This window comes from Rosa rugosa, chromosome 6 (genome assembly GCF_958449725.1).
Source record: "Rosa rugosa chromosome 6, drRosRugo1.1, whole genome shotgun sequence".
In the NCBI taxonomy this organism is placed as follows: domain Eukaryota; kingdom Viridiplantae; phylum Streptophyta; class Magnoliopsida; order Rosales; family Rosaceae; genus Rosa; species Rosa rugosa.
This window is the reverse complement of record NC_084825.1, coordinates 35,124,760-35,142,124: the sequence shown is the minus strand read 5'-3', so window position 1 is coordinate 35,142,124 and position 17,365 is coordinate 35,124,760. Positions and strand designations below refer to the sequence as shown.

Below are 17,365 nucleotides of genomic sequence, written 5' to 3'. Positions count from 1 at the left end.
CCACGCATTTGAATGATTTGATTTTAGAACCAAAGATAACAACGTTGAGTCTTATTATTATTATTCTAGAAAATTTTTTATGATGCGGTTAATTCGTTTCACCCAAAAAAAAAAAAAAAAAAACCCTACAGTTAAGCATTTACTTTTTATTTGAACTTTTGAAATTTCAGAAAATCATGTGTATGCTAAAGGTCCCCGTTTTAGAATTTTTGAGCAGTTTCGAAAATGAACATTTTATTTAGAATTAACTCGATATGTCCAATATTGTGATATATTGGTTTTCACTATGGTCCAAAAATTACTACCATTATTTTATTTGCTTGTCAAACTAGGAATTCATGCAAGAGGAAGAAAAATGCATAAAAGAGGCCCATATTGTAAGAAAATGAGCAAAGGTGCAACCACCAGCTGACAACGAGAATCCGAACTGTCATTACATCTAGGCCACGATTTGTTCAGATATTTCAAATAGACGATCAAAATATAATTGGGAAACTAATGATCCCAACAGTAAGAAATTAATTTAAAAACTTAAAAATTGGTAAATTCTTATAAATTTTTATCATATGTTTTACATTCTAAACAGGAAAAAAAAAGATTCGGTGTCATTTTTTTTTACAACCTAAAATATTTAAAGGGTAATGATGGAAAAGGTCACTTTAGAGAGTGAAATGATAATAAGGTCACCTAGTTTCCCACTTGATAAAAAGGTCCATTGTGAATTGTTATTAATATTAGTTTAGTCCTTATGAATAATGAGGTCATGTTAAAAAAGGTCAGTTTTTAATTTTTATCATTCCGATTCTGCCCTTAGGGTAATAAACCTTTATAACCTTCCATTTCAAAACCTGGGAGCTCAAATTTTCTCTCTCCTTTGATCAGAAAGCTTCCGATTCGATTTGATCGGAGATCTCTTTCCGAGATTCTTTCTTCGCCACCCTCTCCGTCGGAAGCTTCCGATTTCTCTTTGTGCCTCTGCGACGATCTGAAAGTGGTTTTGGAGCTTCCTCAGCTCTTCTCTTTTTCTGGATCTCTGGCTTCGTCGGTGTTCGTCTTGATCACGTTATTGTGTTCTTCTTCTTCGTCGACTCAGTGCTTAGTTACAGTCTCTCTATTTCTTCCTCTCTCTGGTTTTCTCTGATTTGATCAGTAAGCCTTCTCTCTGTGAATTTGTTCGTTTTGGATTTTGCAGTGTATTTTTGTTGTTTGTGTTAAATTGTTGAATTGTTCGTTTTGGATTACTGTGTTCTTCTCCTTCGTCGACTCAGTGCTATGTTGAATTGTTGATGATGTTTTGTGCTATTGCGGTACTATATTTGTTCTATACTGTGATTTTTTTATCAGTGACATGGCCAGTTACATTTTTAATACTGCTGTTTTGTTCAGGAATTATCATTTATTTTGCGAGTATGATGTTGTTCTTCTGTTCAGGCATTAATAGTGACTTTGGCAGTGATAATTCTGTTGATTCCTTAGTAGTGACATGGTCAGTTACATTTATAATATTGTTCTTCTGTTCAGGCTTTAACAGTTACTTTGGCAGTGACTTGTTTGTGTTGATTTTGTTGATTTCCTTAGTAGTGACATGGATAGTGATTTGTTTTATTCTTGTGCAGTTGTTATGGATACTAGCTATGTTGTCAAGTTTATTTATTCTGGTGAAGCAGCGACAGTTCCATTGTTGCATAATTGGTCGTTTGTTGACCTATGCAATTCCATACGCTCTCGTTTTCCGGATTTGATTCAAGGCAATTTCATGTTGAGGTACATTATTCCTCCGGATTCTACTTCATGTTTTCTAGAGAGTGAAGTTGATATGAGAATGATTTTTAGGAATTTGGTTCGTTACAATTCTGATTTTGTTGAAGTGTTTGTGACTGATTTGCCTTCTATTAGTGAAAGTGTGGTGAGTAATACAGTGTGTGAGGATTCTAGTACCATGCTTGAGGAGAATGATTATTTGGGGTGTTATAGGGCAGAGGCACCGAAGAGTTATATGACGAAAGGTTGGGAGAGTTATATTCATTCTGAAGGCCAAAAGTTTGAGGGTGGGGTTGTTGAGTTTAGGGATAAGCTGCGTAAGTATGCCATAGAAATTGGCTTTTCATATGAGTTTGTTAGAAATGACAAGGTTCGTGTTATTGCTCAGTGTTCTAAGAAACATTCTCAAGGCTGCAATTGGCTTGTGAAGGCTCATTTATGCAGGGCTAATGGTTTCTTTATGATTAAAAGGTTGGTTAATGTTCACACTTGTCATGGTGTGATTCGTTTGCAGAAGAGTAAGATGATGGGATCCAAGGTTGTCAAGTCTATTGTGCTTGATAAGATTCGTGTCAATCCAAACAAAAAGCCAATTGATATAGCTGATGAGATCAAGAGTGATTATGGTTTGGATGTTGCTTATCGTACAGTTTGGTATGGTACGGAGTTGGCAAAAACAGCCCTACATGGTGATGAAGCTGAGTCTTATGCTCAGCTACTTTGGTTCAGTGAGTCTGTTATGAAGTCAAACCCCGACTCTAGGATAGTGGTTGAGTTTCATCGAGAAACACACAGGTTTCAGCGTATGTTTGTGACCTATGGTGCATGGATGAAGGGTTTTCAATCTTGTAGACCTATTCTTTTCATTGATGCTACATTCATTACCAACAAGTACAAGGGGCAGATTATTGCTGCATCGGCAAATGATGCCAATCAAGGTTGAATCTCCTTCATTATTTGTAGTTTTTTATTTTTCTTGTTTTCTATTTCCTGCCATGTTCTGTTTTTTTTTGTAATGTAAGTGACATGGTTAGTTACATAGCTACTGACATGGTCACTTACATGTTCATTGACAGTTACATGTCCAATGACCTAAATGTTCTGTGATTTGAATGACATGTCTCTGGCCATGTCACTGTCAAGTAATATGCAGTTATGTCAGCGACATGGTCAGTGACATTAACAGTTACATGACAGTGACATTATTTTGTTTTTCTGTTCAGGCTTGTATCCAGTTGCTTATGCTATTGTGGATTCTGAAAATGAGAGTAATTGGAGATTTTTTCTTGAGGTTTTGGCTGAAGAGTTTGCAAAACACCCTATGAGGAGGGTGACATTCATTTCTGATCGTCATGTTGGGCTTGTTAGTGCTTTCCTTAGAGTGTTTCCTAATAATCCACATGGGTTTTGTTTTAGACACCTGATGTCTAACCTTTCTGACAAATTTCCAGCTGGTTCTTACCTCAAGGATCGGATTCCCCACTTGTTTATGTGTTGTGCTTATTCTCGAACACCGGAGATGTATGAGTTCAACATGGAAATCTTGAGGAGTGAAGGCGGCAACATAGTTGCTCAATTTCTGGAGGATCTTCCCAAGGAGAACTGGTGTATGGCTTACTTTAACGGCGAAAGATTTGGTGAAATGACAAATAACTTGGCTGAGTCTTTCAATAATTGGGTGTTGCCTTTGAAGAGTCTTCCTATTCTTGATATTAATGATGGCATTAGAGTGAAGTCCATGGCTTCAATTGCTGCTAGGAAGCAGGATGCTGAGGAATGGTTCTCTGAGTTATGCCCGGTGATTGAAAAGAAGCTGAAGGAGAATTTGGAAGTCGGAAGGCATTGGAGAGTGAGCAGGTCTGATACCTATGTGTATGAAGTTCACTGCCAGAAGTACAATAGCATGGTAAATTTGGAAACTCGCTTTTGTTCGTGTGGAGAATGGCAGCTATATGGCTTCCCATGTTCCCATGCCCTTGTAGTGATCCAACAACATGGTTCTTCCCCGTATTTGTATGTCAATGAGCTGTACAAGGTGGAGAAATATTGAGAAACTTATTCTTTCCCAATTAATCCTCTTCCCTCTATTTCGAAGCAAGTGCATGATTTTGGTAGAGATGCGGTGATATTGCAACCGCCTTTGACTAGAAGACCACCGGGAAGGCCTAGAAAGAAGAGGTTCAGAAAAAGGAGCGAGAAAACCAGGGTGATCAAGTGTGGTAGGTGTGGAAAATGTGATGGTCACAACAGAAAGAGTTGTACAGCTCCGATATAGGTTCAATTCTGCCTACATGCCTTTAACAGTGACATGGCAAGTGACATAGCAAGTGACTCCAATACAGTTTGAAATTTTGTTTTGATTTTTCATTTTTTTCAATAAATGATAAGAAGTGCTTGTAAGGTGCTTACTCATTGGAATTTTTTTTTGACTATGAGACAGTGTATCTGCTTTCTTCTTTTATAAATCCTTCAGTATTGTTTGTGTCTACAGGTTTTTAATAGTTACATGTACAATGACATAACCATTTTGGCATTAGTTTACATTGACTTGTCCATTGACATTAGTTTTTAGTTATCTTGGCAGTGACTTGTTCAATGACTTGTAGTTGGATCACTGCATATAGATTTGGTAATTGGCAGCGGAACGCTGCCTTTGCGGTGCAGCGGCACGCTGCAAACTGAAATAGAAATATCATTTTGGCTGTGACTTCTCTAGTGACTTATAGTTTTAATGTTTTTTGTCTAGTTACATATTCAGCTACATGCTTAGTTACATGTTCAGTTACATGGTCAGTTACATACATTGTAAGTTACATGGTCAGCTACATTATCAGTGACTTGGTCAGTTACTTGAGTTTTACAGTAACTTGCCTAGTGACTTGGCCAATGACATTCAGTTTTCTTTTTACTTGGCCAGTGACTTAAGCAGTTACATAATGGGCAGTAGTGAATTTAACAATGACACTTTCAATTATATGCGGCCTTCATATTTACATAGTCAGTGACTTGCCCTATGAATTCAGAAGATGCATTAATCTTGAATAAAAAGATCCATACAAGTCATAGTCTGAACTAAACAACAAATTTCTGAAATTCTGAACTAAACAAACAAATTTCTAAAATTCTTAATTTGCTGAGTTCCAGCTCTGCTTATGTTCTGCAAATTTTTTGAATATTTGAGCTTTGAACTTCATCATCTGAGCTTTGGTGACTTTGTTTGGCATCTTCTCCTCTTTTGCCATTCTGTCCATGTAATACATTACAAAAGGTCCGCAATCTAATCTGTTGTCAATTAAAAATTTCAAGTCAATTACTTCATCATACCTCCTCCTCGCGTTTCTGCTTCCTTCTCCTCAAAACCCATTGCTCCTCCTCCTCTACCTCTTCTAGGTTTTTCTGTCACCAACTCTTCCCCCATAGTTTTACATAGCCGCAGCAGTAGCAGGCGTGCCTCGTTTTTCAAATCTCATCTTTCTGCTCGAGGCTCTGTTCCCCCAGTATGTACGCTTTGATCACATCTCTCTCTTCTCTAAATTTTTATGCTTTCGATTATTTTCATGAATTTGTTGACATAATTCATCTCGGTGTTTTGAGGAAATCATCATGGGTTTAACTTTAAGCTTAGTTTTGGTGCAACAGATGTGTTCAAGATGCTTGGTTCCCTTTCTTTTCTTTTTGTTCTTGCCATTTCTGATGTTTAAATTCTGTTGAAAAAATAAGAAGGTTAGCATTGAGTTTGCAGTTACATAATCAGTTACGTAGTCAGTTACTTGGCTAGATACATATATTGTAAGTTACATGATCAGTTACATGGTCAGTTACAGCTCATGTCAATGACAACGTCAGTTACATGATCAGTTACTTGGCCAGTTACATATGTTGTAAGTTACATGGTCAGTTACATGTTCAGTTACATACATTGTAAGTTACATGGCCAGTTACATGGCCAGTTACATGATCAGTGACAGGAGTTTAACACACGTTGCCAATGAGTTGGCCTTTTCCAGTGACTTATCTGGCCTTTGACTTGTCTAGTAGGTCACTGGCCAGTTTCATTATCTGAGCCTATAAAATATGTATTTGCACTAGCAGAATTTCCATTCAAGTAAAGCCTAAATCCTAAACAGCATGACACACAGTCATTATCTCCATATAAATGGTTATGTTACTGTCCATGTCTCTGTATCAAATAACACCAAAATGGAAACAGAGCCCCTCCAAAATCAAATGATACCCAGTCAGTAGCCTATGTCACTGGCTATGTTACAACATCAAACTAAAATTTAAAGACAGTCATTGATCATCTCCACTCAAAAAAGCTTTAAATCTTCACTCAAACCAAAACTTGGAATCGAATTGTTTTGTTTCAGAATCAAATGCAGAAATAATTATATCATATTTGACTTATAATTCCAAAACTAAATACTATATCAATGACTCGAAATTAAGTAAGAGAAGTTTCTGAGAATCGAGGCTGAAAGATTACCCGGTCGAGGTAGACGATTCGAGTTCTGCAATTCTTCGAATCCCTAAAATTTGGGGCTTTTTCTGTGAAGTACTTTTGCAGAGTCGGCGCTGCTTCACCGTTGAGCAAAACAGTCGTCGGAGAATGTATGTGTCTCAGAATGTGGCCGTCGGAGATGAAGATGAGACGGAGTAGGTTTGAGCGGTTTTGGAACTTTGAAATTCCAAATTATAATGTGGAGAAGATAAACAGTTGTGAAATTTCCAGTTAACTGCGAAAGAAACTGACGGTGGCAGTTTTTGTAATTAAGTTGAACTCTAGTGGTAGGTTGTGAACATGTGACCTTAATTATCATGGAGACATTTGTAGTGTTTAAATTATAATAAGGCACTTCAAAATGACATTTTTTATCATTATCCCTTCAATTACTTTGTCGGTAGGGTTTTTAAAATCATCATCATTACTAATTATTTACATCATACTTTTCTCATTTACAATAAATAAATTAATAGAATATTGAATAAACAGTATCCTACCCTGTAGACCTGACCCAATAGGTAGAAACAAAAACAAAACAGCAGTAAACAATGTGCTGACTTAGAGACCCATAAACCCTCCCCCATACACCCAACATGTGAACTTGCTCTAGATAGACCGATGAATCAAATATAAATGAGATTCCACTACATTTGGAAATTAGAATTTCACTTTTTTCATTTTATGGGGTTGGGAAAAATGTATGTTTTATTTCCATTTCAGCATTTCTTATTCTTTTTAAGTATTATAATTCAACTTCTTAAACACCGAGTTCTTATATTTAACACAATTTTCAAGGGCCAAAGGTAAGAGCCCATAGCGTAAGACAAAATAAGCGACGTCGTTTACTAGTGGATTAATCGATCGAAGCCCAGACTCCCCTTTATATTTCCTCTTCTCTAGCCCCCGGTGGGTTACCGTCGCCTGAGATGAGACCAGCTTGAAGCCCAAGTTTCCTTTCCTTACCTGAGTTGGATTAGGAATACTCGTTATGTTGTAATCAATTCTATAATAACCTTCCTTTCCCCAATTTCTTAGGTCAGTTCCTCAAATCCTTGGGTATACTTCCTCAATTCTCGATCATCATCTTGGCCCTTTCGCTCTCTGAAAACCCCTTATTTGTTTCTCTGTTAAACCCAAACTCTCAACTTCTGCAACTTTGTTAGGTTGATGGGTACGCTGGTCAGTTCTTCAAATCTCTCATATCTCCGAGAACAAGAAGAAAAGATGGGATCTTTGAGTACGGAAATCCTCCAGGACAAGAAATTATGCGAGGACTGGTCTGCGCTTCATATGTTGGTAGAGGTTTCCTGCCATGTTAGAGAAGAAGAAAAGAAGGGTATGTGTGCGCTATCCTTGGTGAGTCAACAGGTATGCCCTAAGAAACAAAGGTCGCCACCCCGTGGTGAAAGTTCAAAAATGACGACCCCTATCCCTGATATTGCTTCTGGTTCTTCCGATCAAGAAAATAGAAGAATTGATAGCAAGGGTTTGAAAAGAAAAAGGAAGCCATGTGTTGATTGTCATAATGATAAAGACTTGGAGGCCGCGGCGAAGAAGAAGAAGAAGAAGAAGAGAACATATATGATGAAGGTGGACATGGGTGTTTATCAACCACCCCCCGATTTGCCTGAAAAGTACAAGCAAATGGTGAATGGGGCAAATGCGGCATTGGTGATACAAAAGCAGTTGTTTACGAGTGATGTGAACCCTGACCTGAACCGGCTGACATTGCCTCCAAAACAAATTTTGTGCAAGGAGTTGCTGAGACCTGATGAGATAGAGATCCTTAAGCCGAAGGATGCTTTGATTAAAGTTCCATTTATAGACCCAGAGCTCAGAAAGGAAGAGATTTCACTGAGTTTATGGAAGCTGTCGAGCTCAAATGAAAGGTCCCTTGTGTTCAAATCTAAATGGAATCATATTGTTAAGAAGAACGATCTGGGTGAAGGTGATCTGATCCAAATCTGGTCATTTCGGGATAGCAACGATCAACTTCAGTTGGCACTTGTTGTGGTGAAGAGAGCCGAGAAGCGCAAAAATGGCGAGGAAGTGAGAAGCACCACAAGAAGTAGTAGTGTGAGCAATGTCAGTGAGGACAGTGCAAGTGCAAGCCACAGTGGAAGAAAATGTCTCAAAATCAGATTTAAATGTAATGCTAGCAGGAGTGAGAGTACTAGTACATGTGAATTATTGAGTCAATGAGGAAAGAAACCCATTTTTGTAATTTGTGAATACTCTCCGATCCTGCCACAATGCCTATGGTAAATGTAAATGAGAAAACAAAGTCATTTGGTGTGCTGGATTTGGTAAATGCAGCTTGCTTTTGGAGTTTGTGGTGGCTCTTTGGTTTTGATTCTGTAGATGATGTTTGTTTCAATTCTCTTGCAGTTCCATGCAGGTTGTTATTACATTTTCAGTTGGTAGTTGATTGACTTCTTTAATAATGATGTCCACTTATCTAGTTGTTTGATTTTGCTTCAATGACTTGCTTTGTTATTGGTTCTTAATTGACTTTATTTACCCAATTTTTCTTTTTACTTCGGTTGTTGATATTAACATTTTATTTACCCAGTTTGAAATACGAGATATCTTTATCGCTGAGGCTATTTCCTTGAATTATCTTTCACACATTCACCGGAAGTCAAGAAGTTTCAAATTGCCCAAGCAAATTGTGATGTCATGGTAACAAGGCCATGTCAATATGACAATTCAAAATCTTGAGGTTTTCCTTTTTCCATTTCCCAATTCAAATTCTCACAGTTTTGTCCCTCAGCAATATCACGCTCAATAGCAAACTTCATTGGAAATTTGACATTTCGACCTCTAGGAAAACAAAAGGGAATTATGTAGTTTTTAACATTTCAACATCCTAGACAGCTACTAAAGGGAAACCAAGGTATATTAGTATCCTACTTCATCACTAGTTACAGACTTACAGACAAATGCAGAATTATCTACTTTTTTTTCTTTTTTTTGGTTCTTTCCACCATTTGATTGTGGTTCGTCAAAGTAATCCACTGCAAACTTATATCCAACTTCAATTCAGCCGCTCTAACTCAGGTTGAGTATGTGACTTCTCTATTAAAAACTCGATTTTCTGTGAAAAAGATAAGAAAGTGAGGCAGAGTGAATATCTAGAATTAGGGAAGTTGAACAGCAGAAGCAGAAGATGAAATATACCTTTACAGATTTATTGACTTCTTCAAGTCTATTAAGCAGCAATTCACTAGGTAGTATGCTTCTGCGTTCTATTGAAGCATAGCGTGGTGAAGCTGCCATCTGCATGATATAGTCAACCAGATGTTCAATTCACCAAAATGGACCTCACAAAGCTGCCAGAGATGACCAGTGACAAGAACACATTGTAGGGAAGAAAAAAAATTGAAACAAGTGTGTTAAATAATGAATATCTTTTGTACCTTCACACTTTTAGCTGGTGATCTCAGAATTGGCGCTTCAGTCACGGATGGTGTACGAGCCATGCTTTCCCCTTCTGCAGTGACAGTAGTAGGTTTCCAACTTATACGAGATAGATCCATGCTTTCCCCTTCTGTAGTGACAGTAGTAGGCTTCCAACTTATACCGCTATCTTGTATAACTTTTGAAGCTTCTGTTATGATGACCTACTCGCCAATCCAAAAATGAACACCCAATATGCATCTAACGTTAGAAATCTTCTTTAATGAGCATGCTTTCTGATTCAAACGAAAAAAAAAAAATAATAAGAGACAGTTTTATTCACCTTCCTCAAATCACTAGGGTTAGAAACCCCTTGAACCTGTAGTTCATCAACAGCTGCAGCTTTTCCACGTGCTATACTTTCAATTCGAAAGGTATGAAGTCCATATTTTGACTGCAAACAACCTATACTCGACACAACGTAAATGGAATCACTGTTTTTTCGAAAGATAAAATTATGGAAAACCTAAATACATTTAGTCTTCAAAATAAACAGTTGTTCTGCATGATGAAATTTTGCATTGGAAATAGAATTTTTAGATCAGATCTATAACCAACACATTCATGTTGTTATGGACTATTGCAAATGGATTACAGATTTCCATCCATTATAGTTCAAGACTTTATGGTGCTTGACATGGCCTTTCTGCATGGCTGTATAACTTCAGTAGGATGCTTTTTGTTTTTTGTTTTTTGTTTTTTCTTTTTTTCCTTGCACTATTTCCTTATCTCATAAAAACAATAAAAAATTATAAGCAAAGTTGTATTTGCAATTTGGCTTTGCATGCAAAAGCTTTATAGTGACCTGATTCTTGACCATTTACTCCCCCATTTAACTGCTTGAAGCCGCAGAATTGAACAGATAATACAGTTCGTGTGCTTCAGCCATATTGACTTGGGGAAAAATAAAAGCATGAATTCAATATATGAAGGAAGACTAGGACTGATAATGTAGTTGTAAGAGAGTACTACTTACAGATATATTAGTCAATCAGAAAAGGTTAACAGGCTGGAGTACCTTGTTCAATAATGATGTCAATCACCAGGGAAAGGGGCACATGCCTCTCAATTGTAGTGATGCCCAAAAAGGGTACATAAGAAGGCCTTGACACCTTTGCAGAGAGGGGAAAAGAAGAATAAAAAGAAGAGTTACATTTATGTAAGATGAAAAAAAAAAGGAAAAAAAAAAGAGAAGAAAAAAAAGAAAAAAAGAAGAAGAAGGAAGTATCAGATAGTGTATGCACCTTGTAGACTATTTCACTAGGTGTAACATATAGCTTGCGGGAGGAGATGTCCTTCTGGAGAATATATCTCTTAAAGGGTAGATATAACAGCATGATGATGCCAACTCCCCAAGCTAAAACCAGCATCAATGATATTGAGAGCCATATAACGGTGTCATACTTAACGATATTTTTGGCAAGCTCTTCAAAGGAGGCTGAGTACAGTATTGGCTCAGAACAGTCTGCAGTGTCATCATCCCCTAAGTCAGATTCAGCGTAAGGAAGTAGCTGATCCCTCGATGACCGAGATTCAGAAAGACCATCTGTATGACCCATCAACATCTCTCCAAGCTCAAAACTAGTAATAGGAAATATAAAGAATAATCATTAGATTCAAGTCCAAGATGTTAACTTTTTTATTTTGATGCATTGTTTCTTTACACCCATTGCATTGGCCCAAAAAATTTCACGTGAATCTGAGTTGAGACATGATTATGAATTTAGATGCAAATGATGTGCAATGCAATAGTGCACACTTAACATATAGCATACACACTCTCAAAAATATATAACCCCTCAAAGCACAAAGAGTGACAGAACAATTATCCACCCTGAAGCACCCTCAAATAGTCATTTCAATAACTTAACTGCTATTTTTTCCTTCAAATAATGCTTCCTAGTTGACTTGCATAGTATAGCATGTTCATTTCATCCAAAAGAAGCAGCATTTCGTGCAAACTTTGCTAGTGAAATCTACAGGCTTTTCAAAGTGCCAACATTTCATCATATCTGGGGCTTTGTATGTTTTAGGAGACGAATGCACAAGCAGTAGAGTAAAAATTTTCGATGCAAAAACTTGCTTTTCCACCCAATATTGAACAAAAGTCTCCACAACATATGTCTATCCAACCATTTCCGCCTTATCGCAGTTAAACTATGGCCCCGAAACAAGTTCTGATCACATATTTCAAAACTTTCTTCTAATTAAAGAAGTAGAGATGGACACAAGTAGAACAGTTTAAAGATCAATTACATTTACATTTTCAGCAGCTCACTAATGACTTCAAATTCCAGAAACAACTTTCCTAAAGCAATTCAGAACTCTACTATTGCACAAACATTCTCTCAATTCTTCAACATTAGAAAACCAAGCAATCTCTAGCTACTAAAATTTTCGAAAAAAAAAAAATCCCAGATCAAACATGCACTTCTTCCAACAAAGTTTCTAGCTTTAACTACAAAGTAATCAGCTTTAATTGAAACTGTGAACTTATTAACCATCAAGCTTACTCAATAACAATTGCAAACAAGGATTTGAACATACAAGCATGACCCAGATAAGCATTAAGCGAATCAAAGAAGAACCCAGATTGGAAATCATAGAGTGAGAAATGGAAGATGAGATAGGAATTGAAATGGAAAAGGGAGTTTGTTAATACCTGGGAAAAGCTTTCGGTTTTCAGAGCCTGGTACGAAAATCTGGGGATTTATTAGCGAATGTTGTGCTGGATTCTGTGTGGGGTGTTTTGGTAATTTGAGACGGAGTTCCGAGTGTGTTCAGTGAAATTGGATCAAAACAACCAGTCCTTGCGCTCTGTTTGTTTCCTGCCTTTTGTGCTCGAAATGTGTTTTGGAGTGGTGGCATGGTAACAAGACATTATTATTTTTTTAACCTTTTTTTTTTCCTTTTCTTTTTTTGATAGACAAGGAAAAAAGCATCACAAAGAAAACCCCCTATAACAACTTAAAAGAAAGATCATTAAACTGAATAGCCTTAGAAACTGTAGGTGGGAAGGTGGAGCTCCAGTTGCCAACATCTATCTGTTGTCCTTGATGAGCCAAGACGTCCGCAACAAATTTATTTTCTTTAAAAAAGATATGATAACAATATTTGTTAAATTCAGTTTGTTGAATGTTGATGTAGGTTTTTAATGGAAAATATTGCGAGTATAAGTGTATTCACTACTCAGGAGGCGAAGTTGGTCAAATCGAGCACATGTAATTCATTTAAGGGTTTCCAAGCCGTTTACCCAATTAGTAAGCCGACGTCTCTTCTACAATTAATCTGACCTTTTATTGGATTTGGGGTTTCCATAGTCACATAACCATCTTTCCAGCCTCATAATTTATTAGACATTGTCTAGCTATAGAAAGATATGTTTAAACATGCTGGTCGGACTTGTGTTATGAGTAGCTGACAACAGCTACGAACTATATTGTTCAAACTATTATAATAATTTCTTCTGTTTAATGAATTTCATTTTAAGATGACAGGGGAAAAAAAAATCAACTCATTCAAGAAGAAATCACATTTGGGCAAAACAAACACGGCCTTACATGCTCGCAGCGATTTAAATATAATAATGCCACCAAACGTTCTACGAGGTCAGTAAATAGAGTTCAGGTACAGTAAAAAGTAAAAACAACGCCCGACGACGTCGTATCACACCAAACCGCCCAAACAAATTACCGTGTTCAAGACGACGTAATCGATTATTCCTTCTGTAAGTCTGTATTCCATTCACGCAAGCCAAACCCAACCATCTTCAACTTCTTCTTCTTCCTCTCTCTCTCTCTCTTCGCCTGAATTTCCTTCCGATTCCGAGCTTCACTTCCGACGGACCTCACAAATTTACAAGGTACACTCTTCTCAAACTCTATGATTTTCGCTTAGTTATATATAGCCTTTGATCATACCTGTTTCTGTGTTATCGATCAATTTAAGTCGCTTCGATTACATTTCTTCAATGAAGCAACCAGATTCCGAGTATTGATGTCGCTTATTGGATCTCAATATATTGCGATCATGCTTTTTTTTTTTTTTTTTTGGGAAATTTGTTTAGAGAAGAATAATAGTAGAAATTGGTTTAGTAATCCAATTAGGAACCATGAACTATTATTCCATAGTTAATTTTCCTCTTTTTGATACTATTGATGTGTTAATTTACTACAATTATCATGCTTGATTACTTTGACTGCTTCTTAATAGGTTGCAAACGTGGATAGTTCATTGATGCATAGGTTGAGTGATGGTTACATTTTTATCTCGTAATGCAGTTTAGATTACAATTCTTTGTGGTCCTGAGCTGTGTGATCGGGGTTTAAGGGACTGTGGTAGGATATAAAGGCGATTGGTTGTGGCGTTTGTAACTGATGATTGGATGGATAAAAAGAGGCATATTGCGATTTTTACCACTGCAAGCCTTCCATGGATGACCGGAACTGCTGTCAACCCTTTGTTCCGTGCAGCGTATCTTGCAAAAGATGGGGAGAGGATTGTTAGTTTGGTCATTCCTTGGTTATCTTTGAAAGATCAAAAACTGGTGTATCCTAACAACATCACATTCAGCTCACCGGCAGAGCAAGAGGCTTATATCCGTCACTGGCTTCATGAGAGGACTGGATTTGAATCTGATTTCAGTATACTTTTTTATCCTGGAAAGGTAAATATATGTTAGAACTACCATGGTAGATGCACAAATCAACTTTACTACTAGATGACCAATGCACTGGAGTCATGGACATCCAGATTGTCCCATATTTCCCTGTACCCAAAGCAGTATTCACGTTTTTCCTTGCTTTGGTACCATGAAGTATGGCTTCTGTTTTCCTCACATTCCTTTTATATGCAGTAGGACTAACTTTGACATCACTTCTGTTGCAGTTTTCCTTAGACAAAAGGAGCATTCTTGCTGTCGGAGATATTTCTGAGATAATTCCTAATGAAAAGGCAGATATTGCTATCCTTGAGGAGCCTGAGCATCTCACGTGGTATCATCATGGGAAGAGATGGAAAATTAAATTCGGGCTGGTTATAGGAATTATCCACACCAATTATTTGGAATATGTGAGGAGGGAGAAGAATGGAAGAATGCAAGCATTTCTTCTAAAATATGTTAATAATTGGGTTGTCGGTATATACTGTCACAAGGTAAAACTTGATTAATGACTTAATGTTATGTTTTCCTGATATATACTATTTCGGACAGTGATTTACTTTTTGCTTTGCTTCAATTGTTAGGTCACCTACCCTTTTATTTATTTTGCTATAGGATTTGATGTACTTACTGTACGAGTTGTTACTATATAACAGCAGTACTATTGTGGGGTACTGCTATTCCATTTGATGTGCTACAATTATTTATTACAATGGCTTTTCTAAATTTGGATAGATTGAAAGTGGTTTCTATTGTTGTCATTATCTTGATATATTTGCTAATAGATTCCGCCTATGGTTTTCTGTAGGTAATCAGATTATCTGCTGCCACCCAGGAGTATCCTCAATCGATCATTTGCAATGTTCATGGTGTCAACCCCAAGTTTCTGGAAATAGGCAAGAAAAGGCTAGAGCAGCAACAAAATGGAAGCCAAGCCTTCAGCAAAGGTGCCTACTACATTGGGAAAATGGTGTGGAATAAAGGCTACAAGGAGCTACTCAAACTTCTTCAAGACCATCAAAAGGAATTAGCTGGACTTGAGGTTGATTTATATGGAACTGGGGAAGACTCTGATCAAGTTCGGGAAGCTGCTGAAAAATTGGAACTGGCTGTTAGAGTCCATCCTGGGCGTGATCATGCCGATCTTGAATTTCATGAGTAAGCGTTCTGCCTATCTTTTCTGCTTCCTCATGGTATCACTTTAATATTGTATTATTTAACAACATTCAGATAACAAAAATGTAGTTCCCAAGAATTGCCTTAGCACCAGCAATGATTCTTCTAGAAGCAGGCTAGTCTTGAGACTCTTGACTATCATTTTTTAGGGCATAGAAGTTTTATAGGATGGGCCACCTATGGGAATTGACTGTTTGATTTGGAATCATATTAGATCACTAAGTTCAAAGATTTTGATAGAAGACCTTAAAGGTTTCTAGGTGTCTAAAAGGTTACATGACTTACATCAATGTGACTCTGTAAAGTGGCAGCTTATGCATTTCTCTAGGTTTTTATGATGCAACTTAACCCTAGGTGTGATGTCTAGAAACCTACTGGTTTGATGCTAGTAGGTTTCTGTTAATTCCCTACTGCTCTCATCCACCAATAATTTACAGCATACAAAAAACCCTTAATTAAACCAGATGCTAACCTTTGTACTTATTGTTCCTTTTTATCCTCCCTCATGTTTGTTACCATAAAAGTGAATATAGGTATGAAAATCTAATTTATCTCCCGGTTACAAGTTAGTTCAAGGGCAGTTTAGTTACCATTGTAAACCTGTCTTCTTCCAAGTACACCTCAATAAATGTTCAGCTTCTAGATGTTAGTTCAAGGGCAGTTTCTTTATAGATGTTCAGCTTTGTTGGAATTTATCATTTTTGGTACTAAGCTTTGTTGGAATGTTTACATATATTACTTGTATTTTTTTTCAGTTATAAAGTGTTCCTGAATCCAAGCACCACGGATGTGGTTTGCACGACCACAGCAGAAGCATTGGCAATGGGTAAAATTGTTGTGTGCGCCAATCACCCCTCGAATGACTTCTTCAAGCAGTTCCCAAATTGCCGAACATATGACAATGGTGATGGGTTTGTCAAGCTCACACAGCAAGCACTGGCTGAACAGCCTGCCCAGCTTACTGAGGCACAAAGGTATGAGCTTTCATGGGCGGCTGCCACCGAACGGTTTTTAAGGTGTGCTGAGCTAGAAAAGGCATCGACAGCGAAACTGTCAGAATCTCCTTCAAAGAACTTTATGTCTACGTCATTGAACTTGGGGGGTAAGATGGAAACTGCATCTGCATATGTGCATCATGTGTCATCTGGTTTTGAAGTAACGCGGAGGATTTTTGGTGCGATCCCAAGGAGTTTGCAACCAGATGAAGAGCAATGCAAGGAGCTTGGGCTGGCTGTTCCTGCTGGCAAGCAAGGCTCCGGAAAATGAAGTTGTCAGCTTCTCGTGTGAAAATGTGAAATATTTGGGTGGTCCTTTACCATCAATTGCAGGACATCGTTATTTGGCTACTGGAGTATTCCAATTAAATGTTGTAAACGATATATATTTCCTGATATTGACAATTGGATGGGAAAAATATAATGAATGATTTGTTAATGCCATCGAGACGAGTCAAATATTGTCTCACAGATGTAGAACAGAATTAAACGACGGTCGTCATTGGAATTTGTAATTTTCATTGCAATGTACATATTGTCATATACACTGTTGTTATGGATTAACACCTAATGTATATATTATCGTGTCTTTGTTCTGATGTGTTGTAAATTTCTGACTCGGAACTGGAAAGCTTTTCTTCAGCTCTCTGCCTCTCTTTTTCTGCCATGCTCTAAGCTTTGAGGATAAAACTCAGCTCAACGATGGTGCGAACGATAGAGGAAAAAAAAGCTAGTAGCTTCTTGCTCGGCACTTACTTGATGCCAAATGTGGTTTAATAAATTAGAGACTCATTTTAGGTACTGAAATGC

At 37.4% G+C, this 17,365-nt stretch overlaps 4 protein-coding genes across 6 annotated transcripts; 3 read left to right on the top strand and 1 right to left on the bottom strand.

Moving 5' to 3' along the window:
• Positions 1 to 1,570: 1,570 nt before the first annotated feature.
• On the top strand, positions 1,571 to 3,811 carry LOC133716650 (uncharacterized). Its single transcript, XM_062143332.1, has 2 exons — positions 1,571 to 2,679; positions 3,178 to 3,811. The coding sequence occupies exons 1-2, from the start codon at positions 1,586 to 1,588 to the stop codon at positions 3,809 to 3,811; spliced, it is 1,728 nt and encodes a 575-aa protein (XP_061999316.1). The 5' UTR covers positions 1,571 to 1,585.
• Positions 3,812 to 7,192: 3,381 nt separating this feature from the next.
• LOC133713905 (putative B3 domain-containing protein At3g24850) lies at positions 7,193 to 8,585 on the top strand. The gene has a single exon (XM_062139934.1). It carries the CDS (start codon positions 7,433 to 7,435, stop codon positions 8,465 to 8,467), a length of 1,035 nt encoding a protein of 344 aa, XP_061995918.1. The 5' UTR covers positions 7,193 to 7,432; the 3' UTR covers positions 8,468 to 8,585.
• A 382-nt stretch (positions 8,586 to 8,967) lies between these two features.
• On the bottom strand, positions 8,968 to 12,380 carry LOC133714999 (uncharacterized). The gene is made up of 7 exons (XM_062141299.1): positions 12,238 to 12,380; positions 10,969 to 11,305; positions 10,743 to 10,836; positions 10,008 to 10,129; positions 9,685 to 9,888; positions 9,446 to 9,544; positions 8,968 to 9,362 (listed from the first exon to the last, which is right to left on the bottom strand). The coding sequence occupies exons 1-7, from the start codon at positions 12,267 to 12,269 to the stop codon at positions 9,303 to 9,305; spliced, it is 948 nt and encodes a 315-aa protein (XP_061997283.1). The 5' UTR covers positions 12,270 to 12,380; the 3' UTR covers positions 8,968 to 9,302.
• Positions 12,381 to 13,431: 1,051 nt separating this feature from the next.
• LOC133715815 (digalactosyldiacylglycerol synthase 2, chloroplastic) lies at positions 13,432 to 17,152 on the top strand. 3 transcript variants are annotated; one of them, XM_062142477.1, is made up of 5 exons: positions 13,432 to 13,586; positions 14,005 to 14,390; positions 14,612 to 14,878; positions 15,193 to 15,542; positions 16,316 to 17,152. In XM_062142477.1, exons 2-5 carry the CDS (start codon positions 14,109 to 14,111, stop codon positions 16,824 to 16,826), a joined length of 1,410 nt encoding a protein of 469 aa, XP_061998461.1. In that variant the 5' UTR covers positions 13,432 to 13,586; positions 14,005 to 14,108; the 3' UTR covers positions 16,827 to 17,152. The 3 variants fall into 3 exon arrangements, with proteins under 3 accessions (XP_061998461.1, XP_061998462.1, XP_061998463.1); XM_062142478.1 differs by having other exon boundaries at positions 13,444 to 13,586; positions 13,937 to 14,390; XM_062142479.1 differs by having other exon boundaries at positions 13,448 to 13,586; positions 14,010 to 14,390.
• The last annotated feature ends 213 nt before the right edge of the window (positions 17,153 to 17,365 follow it).